The following is a 7,963-nucleotide window of genomic DNA, read 5'->3' as shown; positions in this document are numbered from 1 at the left end:
AAAGGACTCACGTGTAGCAGGTTCTTATTTGATGCATACATTTTTCAAAGTAGAAAAGAAAAGCAGTCCTCATACTGAAAGCACCTTTGGACTGTGCTTCACTGTGATTATGTTAATGACATGTGCCAACAGGATAGAGTTCATGCTAATGGTGAGGTGTCAAGCTGTCCTTTGGATTCTTACAGAAAAGCATCTCATTAAGTAGTAATTTATTTATTTTTTGGGAAATTGTCTATGCAAACTTTTACAGGAAACAGGAAGTGTGTTGTTGCCACGGATTTATCAAATTATACTGTGAGCTGTTTCTTTTCATTTTGAAAAATCTAGTTCAGAATTAGTTGTGAAGTTTGTTTTTGCTGTTTAGCGTTATATTTATAGGCCTGCAGGGTTCAGGTCTGTGGTGTCCTCCTCTGTCTTGTGGCTTTTTACTGGCACAGTTTGTGGGCCATCTTATTGTGACACCTGATTGTTCTCTTATTTAGTTATAGCAGTATTTTTAAATGGTTGTACACAAATTGCATTGCATTTTTATATAAATAGTTGTTTACAAAATTTGTGCATACGTTTTCAACATGTACAATTTATATTTGCATTTCAAGTTATGAAAATAATTCACTAAACGGGTGTGATTTCTATAGTAAAAAATATAACTACTGCTAGGATTTTGTTTTTGTTTTTTATGATTTCAGATCAGTTGTGTTAACACAGTATGTCAATGAAAAAATAACTAAATTCAGAACCATGAGGTTGAGCTGAAGAGAATGATACCAAAAAAGGTCAGAACATTTGAAGGTGACATATAAATAATGTAAAACCAAAAGGAGTCAAAATAGACAATTATATTTTGGACCCCAGAGTGAGAACCTAACAAATCATGAAAAATTGGGTTTAATTTTTGTTTATGAAGGTGCAGATTTCTGACATTTTGTGTAAATGTAAACATGTAACAATGTGATTTTTCTAACAAGGCTACACAGTACATGACATGTTTATGTAACTGAGATGTTTAACGTCCTAAGACCCAAACTCTTCCCTGGCATGCATTTTTAATTTCTTATGCTATTTGGGCTGATTGAGACCAGATGAATGTTAAAACAAAGAATTACCTGATGTATTTTTTTTTTCACCTGATTTTCGTTTCTGAGAAAAATTAGATCCAAATATGAGGATATTAATTTTAAATCTCGATAGGACAGTGGCAGTGTAATGTCCTCATAAGTGGATATCAGGCCCTTATAGAGAAAACTTTTGTATTTTGGTCAACACAACCCAAAATGTGATGTCCACATATGTGGACGCCAGGTCCTAGGAGGTTAATTATGCAGGCTACAGAAAATAACTAGGTTATAGACTACATTAATGTGAAACGTGTATACTTGCTGCATTTGAATCCTTTTAGCCATATGTATTCAATTCAATTTTATTTACACAGCTTCAAATCACAACAACAGTTGTCTCAAGGTGTTTTATATTGTAATGTAGACGCTACAATAATACAGAGGAAAAGCCCAACAATCATATGACCCCCTATGAGCAAGCACTTTGGCAACAGTGGGAAGGAAAAACTCCCTTTTAACAGGAAGAAACCTCCGGCAGAACCAGGCTCAGGGAGGGGCGGGGCCATCTGCTGTGATTGGTTGGGGTGAGAGAAGGAAGACAGGATAAAGACATGCTGTGGAAGAGAGACAGAGGTTAATAACAGATATGATTCAATGCAGAGAGGTCTGTTAATACATAGTGAGTGAGAAAGGTGACTGGAAAGGAAAAACTCAATGCATCATGGGAATCCCCCGGCAGCCTATGTCTATCCGGTTGTTCAGTCTGACGTCACTAGCCATGTCTGGACCTAAACTCCGCTGCAGGTCCATATATCAAACGATCACTGTGGCATTACTGAGAGTTGAAAAACTGTCTAAAGTCTTTCATCTTTAATAAAATGATCAGCGTTCTGCTCTACCAGGTGTAACAATTGAGTTTAACATCCAGGCATCCATGAAAACGGAATTTATGACATTTAACGGAGTTAGAAGTTAGCAGGGAGTTAGCTCGCTAGCTTCTATCTAAATACAATATAGCATGTCCTGACTGCGGGGTTTTGGAAACAAATTAAAACGTACAGCTCTGTTATCACTTCCAACATAAATGAAGACAGAAAACTAAACAGCAGTGACGTTTGTAGGGTTACTGAAGTTTGGCTAGCTGGTATATAATGATGTGCTACGTGACCGCTAGCGACACAGCTATGTTAGCATAATATAAACAAGCTAACTTTTTTTCCACTCGATGAAAGTTAATGTGAGTGTTCTCGGTGGTCAGGAACAAATGTAATCGCATGGCAGGATGCTGTAAAAGGACCAAACTTCAGCCAGGAGAACAACTGAGATAATCCATCCACAATACAAGGTTAGTCATTCATATACTGCTGCATGGGCTGGGCTGTAGTTACATCCTAAGGTTTTAAAAACTGAGCTTAAATAAATGATTAGCGGTAATAAAAGCCGAGGGAGGTCAACAGTGATCACTGACTGTTTTAGGAGCTTTTTGAGATCAAATAGAAGAAAATACAAAACATTAAACATGTTAACAACACAAAAGCCATATTAAACGCAGACTACTTTAGACCCGGAAGTAGGATTCGTCGCGTCATCACTGAACAACCGGATTGCAGCATAACTAAGGGAGGATTCAGGGTCACCTGGTCCAGCCCTAACTATATGCTTTAGCAAAAAGGAAAGTTTGAAGCCTAATCTTGAAAGTAGAGATAGTGTCTGTCTCCTGAATCCAAACTGGAAGCTGGTTCCACAGAAGTGTACAGCTACGTTCTGTTGTTCCAGGCGGCAGCGTTACGGTTACCATGGTTACAGGGTGACACTCTCTCTCTGCGACTGTGTGTTTCCTGGGTGACAGAGCGCCTTTTTGTTGTTGTTGTTGGGCTAAGCTAATAGGCAGAATGCTACAGGCATCGCCCTAAAGAATGTAGCCTCATGGGCAGTGTAGTCCGTGCTGCAGCGAGAATGGACCGCCATACTCGTTATGTGTCTGTGAGCGAGGGAGGGAGATAAAGGAAAAGTACGAGCTGTCACGGAGCAGAAACGGGAGCTGGAAGCATGTAAATATAATAATAACCACTGCAGCCAAGAAGAGTGCCTGACGAGCCCAGCTGAAAGTAAGCTGTTAAGACTCGACTGTACACTGTGTTCGTGTTTTCCTCTGAAACAATAAGTTCTGTTGCAGCAGCCTTTCAACGCCTCTCTCTGTCTCTTGCTAGCAAAGTTGACCCACACAACAAAGTAAAGCTAATTTTCAGCTACGAGCCGACACGAACCCGACGTATTAGTCAGAGGTCCCTTTACTACGGTTCGGAGCCGCGGACCTTCAGTAATAGCAATAAATCAGGTTCTAGTTCCTCCTGCTCCACACTGGAGCTCCTCTCCTGGTTCCAGAGCTGCTGCTCAGGGAGAACCTCCTCCTCCTCCTCACAGACCTCCTGCTGTGGGACGTCTGGAGCGACGGAAGAAAGAAGTTACTGATGCAACCGCAGAAACATTAACAGGACTTTACAGCATGACTGCATCACTCATGAATGTGGACAGGCACCTGAGTTCACCTGTTTTGTGGTTTAAAAGCCACAAAGACGCTGTGTTTAGAGAAAATGGGTCTCAATTGTTCCCATACTGCTGACACATACGGGATCACTGAGGGTTTTTTCTTCTCCAGCTTTGACAAAAGTCCAGCTGGGATAACCACATTTACTCAGGGTCAGCTTTTCATCCATTTCATTAATAGTAATAAAAATCACACAGCAGTAATACGTCGAAGATCCTGAAGTTTGATCTGATTTCCACCAATGAAGACTCTGAGCACGCCACAAACACATTTAATGAACAGTGTGTGTAATTCCTCATTTATTTTAGACCCACATCAAACAATAAAATAAAGCCGTGTGTTAGTATTCATTCACGTCAGACTCTTTGGTGTTGAGTATATGAATGATCAGTAGTAGAATGGATATGATTCATTATGGATAAAAACCTGAACGAGGCCTTTTCTTTCCATTTTCTCTCCTTTATTATTTGTAACACGCTGTTTATGTATTTATGGCTCAGTTTGGTACATTTAAATAGGTTTTAGGAAGAAAGAAGGACGTTTATTCCAAGCGGAACAAAGTATTTGAACATCCTCCTCCTGCCGGAACTTCAGAGCGGGACATCCGGCGGAAGTAAACATTTTTAAAAGCGGCAGTTTGGTTGTTCCAGCGTGAACTTTTGGAGGCTTTGTGCTGTGTGTGAGCCGAGTGTGTGAGCTGCGGCAGCAACGATGCCTTCAGTTCAGTATCTGAGAGAGTTCATCAACGAGCGACTAACTGCTGCTGCTGAACAAATATTCTTGGAGTTTGAAAAAACGATCGTCCAGTACGAGGAAGAGATCGACCGTCAGCGCAGACTGCTGGATATCACCTGGAAACCCCAAATCAAGCTGCACAGGACAGGTGAGTGTCCCTCTGAGGGAGGATCCTGATCACAGCTCTGCGGGACGTTTCTGATTGTGAGGACTTTTTGGAGATGTGAGCTAACAAAGAGCAAACAGAGGACAGGACTGCGCTGCGCTGCATTCAAACAGCAGGCGCTGAAATCAGCCTGGATTTGAGCTTTTCTCTGACCTGGATCCATCACTCAATCCTGTGAATCGTTTGAAAAACTTTTTGTTTGGCGGTGAAACGTGTGTTTGATGGTGCGTTCAGGTGCACCTTCTAAACTCAGTAATCTAGCCTGAAAAGGTTTTTCCTTGGTTTCCTTTCTTCTTCTGCAGAGCTGTAAAGAGTTCAGTGTTAACGTCATAACAATACGTCTTTTTTATTTCTCCATCAGTGACGTCAGAGTGGTCGCCCGGGCCCTTTGTGATGATGTCACATAAAAGCTAAAGTGGTACACAGCACGTGCACGGTTCCTGTGGTCACATTTACACACGTGTGAGAACAACAAAGTCCACCATGTTGTTGTTCAGAGTCACGGACGCGACTGAAAGAAGTGACACAGAGTTTAATGTGCAGCTCGGCACAGTGACACCTAATATTGAATTTATGAACTGTAGTGGCAGTGCGGTGCTGCTGCTGTGCTGAGGGGGCTTTACCTTCCAGATGTTCGTCTGAATAAATGCAGATCTGAGATCAGTGACTTACAGCTGACTGGACGGCTTTACTCTCACACACGAGCGACGCAGTCATGCTGTAAAGTCCTGTTAATGTTTCTGTGGTTGTGACTTCTTTCTTCTGTCCTCCAGACGTCCCACAGCAGCAGGTCTGTGAGGAGGAGGAGGAGGTTCTCCCTGAGCAGCAGCTCTGGAACCAGGAGAGGAGCTCCAGTGTGGAGCAGGAGGAACCAGAAGCTCCACAGATTAAAGAGGAACAGGAGGAACTGTGCAGCAGTCAGCAGGGAGAGCAGCTGGGACTGAAGGAGGAGCCTGAAGTTCATAATGATCCTGTGCAGTACGAGGAAGAGATGGAGCGTCAGCGCAGACTGCTGGATATCACCTGGAAACCCCAAATCAAGCTGCACAGGACAGGTGAGTGTCCCTCTGAGGGAGGATCCTGATCACAGCTCTGTGGTACGTTTACTTTGAGGCTGCAGGGATGTTTCTGGAGGACAGAAGGTGGATGTGTCTCTGTTTAAACAAACATTCAGCTTTAAACTCACCCGAGGACGCTGCTGTGAGGCAGGGTTGGGGTTTTCCTCTCACAGTTCTTACTGGGTACATCACCATGGTGACTGATGGCTTTTTGCAGCATAACTAAGGGAGGATTCAGGGTCACCTGGTCCAGCCCTAACGATATGCTTTAGCAAAAAAAAGTTTGAAGCCTGATCTTGAAAGTAGAGAAAGTGTCTGTCTCCTGAATCCAAACTGGAATATAACAGGACACTGGAGTAAACTCTGGAGCATCTCACACTTCTGATAATCAGCTGTCTGCTTGATGTTTATTCAGCTGTGTAAAAACTTTAATCTCAGCCAAACCGATTTACTCAGGAACAAATAAAATACTGAAAAAAGCCAAACAACAACATATTTAAGTTATCTAAGTGACTCATATATCATGTTTAACCTGAGTAGTGACAGACGGCGGTGGGTTTGAAAACGATTTGCCGGGAGTCCGGTGTTCTCACGGCGCTAGTGACCTAGCCCCCGGCTAGCTATCGAGCTAGTGGGTAACAGACGTCTCCGAAAACGTCGGAGCGCTTTTGAAAATATGCGGTGTCTTGATAAACTGAGCAGATATTTGAGGTTTACACAGCTACATTCTCGCCTGAAAATATGTTAAACGTTTATTTTGTGACCCAGAAAGAATAATAAGAGTAATATTAAAACTAACTAGCTGCCGCCATTGTTGGAAGCTGAGCTGGGCCGCGCTATGAATTCTGGGATAGGTTGGGCCACGAAGGACACACCCGACCCATCCTTCAAATCTGGGGAAATGAAGGGTGTATTTGGAGGGGTCTCTAAATTTGGACAGCCTTCGTCACGTCGCTGTCATGTGATCAGAATCAGAATACTTTATTGATCTCTAAGGGAAATTAATCGGTCTACAATTGCGCCCTCGGAAGGATGCGGCACCTAAATTTGGACACTGCTTTTTTTTTTTTTTTTTTTCTTCCTTGGCATTTAACGGCAGCTTGTAGATGCAGTGCTGCCATCTTCTGTTTCAGTTCGTTATTGCGTTTTTCAAATCCTACTTATTCCTGATTCTTTCAGGATCTTACAGAGTTTCCAACGACGCATCGACTATTAAATTAATCGTACACAATTTTGATAGTCGACTGATCGTGGCAGACCTACTGTAAGGTCATTAAGAGTTGATTCTGTTCATCTGGACGTAGCGTTTTGTGGGAGAAACGTTTTATCATCATCAGGTGACGTCTTCAGTCTCAGCTGACTGCAGGTTTCAATCTTATAAACAGGACATTTGCATAATGACTGAAACCAGCCCACTGAAGGACAATGGGCTGTGAGGTCAGTTCATTAATCTTAATTATGCAAATTCTCATGACTGATCAACAACCACTGAACCACAAAAAATTACCAATAATCATCCCACAGATGTAATATTATCTACAGCTACTCTTAGTACCATTGATGTTAAGTTAGACTCTTTTTCTCTAATTGATCTTTCTGAGTTAACTTCAATAATTACTTCCTCCAAACCATCAACGTGTCTTTTAGACCCCATTCCTACAAAACTGCTCAAAGAAGTCCTGCCATTAATTAATGGTTCGATCTTAAATATGATCAACCTATCTCTAATGATCGGCTATGTACCACAGGCCTTCAAGCTGGCTGTAGTTAAACCTTTACTCAAAAAGCATCTCTAGACCCGTGTGTGTGTGTGTGTGTGTGTGTGTGTGTGTGTGTGTGTGTGTGTGTGTGTGTGTGTGTGTGTGTGTGTGTGTGTGTGTGTGTGTGTGTGTGTGTGTGTGTGTGTGTGTGTGTGTGTGTGTGTTAAATACAGTTTAAAGAGGTAGGGGTGTTGGTTGCATTGAAGTATAAATAGAAATACGATTTATGGACATTACACCTTATTTATGGGTGTTGGCGGTGCACTTATCCTCCAGTCAGGGTGGAGGTAGGGCATGTTTGACAGCCTGTGGGTAAAAACTTCTGTTGAGTCTGTTTGTTTTTGACCTGATGGACCTGTAATGTTTACCAGAGGGAAGGGGGGCGGGGGGGGGGGCTTTCTGCTGAAGTCTGCCAGTATAAATGTCTCTGAGGGGGGTCAGTGAGGTGCCGATTGCCCGCTCTGCTGCCCTCACCACCCGCTGCAGTTTCCTCTTGCCCTCCATGGTGCAGCAGTTGAACCAGAGTGTGCAGCAGGAGGTCAGAAGGCTCTTGATGGTGGAGCGGTTGGGGTTAATTAGCAGTCTCTGGGGTAACTGGGCCTGACGTAGTTTCCTGAGGAAGTACAGCCTTTGTTGTG

General features: G+C 42.8%; 1 protein-coding gene across 5 annotated transcripts in view; it reads left to right on the top strand.

The window, feature by feature from the left end:
* The first annotated feature begins 4,079 nt into the window (after positions 1-4,079).
* The window catches only part of LOC113010249 (zinc finger protein 391-like), a 33,008-nt gene continuing 29,124 nt past the window's right edge, over positions 4,080-7,963 (top strand). For 2 of the 5 annotated variants that reach the window (XM_026149244.1, XM_026149243.1), the window contains exons 1-2: positions 4,081-4,489; positions 5,281-5,562. In XM_026149244.1, the coding sequence (XP_026005029.1) occupies positions 4,318-4,489; positions 5,281-5,562 (454 nt within the window). In that variant the 5' untranslated portion in view covers positions 4,081-4,317. Of the gene's footprint in view, positions 4,490-5,280; positions 5,563-7,963 lie in introns of all 5 variants that reach the window. The other 3 variants (XM_026149242.1, XM_026149241.1, XM_026149245.1) reach the window with 3 other exon arrangements.

The sequence above is a fragment of the Astatotilapia calliptera genome, chromosome 18 (assembly GCF_900246225.1).
Source record: "Astatotilapia calliptera chromosome 18, fAstCal1.2, whole genome shotgun sequence".
In the NCBI taxonomy this organism is placed as follows: Eukaryota; Metazoa; Chordata; class Actinopteri; order Cichliformes; family Cichlidae; genus Astatotilapia; species Astatotilapia calliptera.
This window is presented reverse-complemented; position numbering and strand designations above follow the sequence as displayed.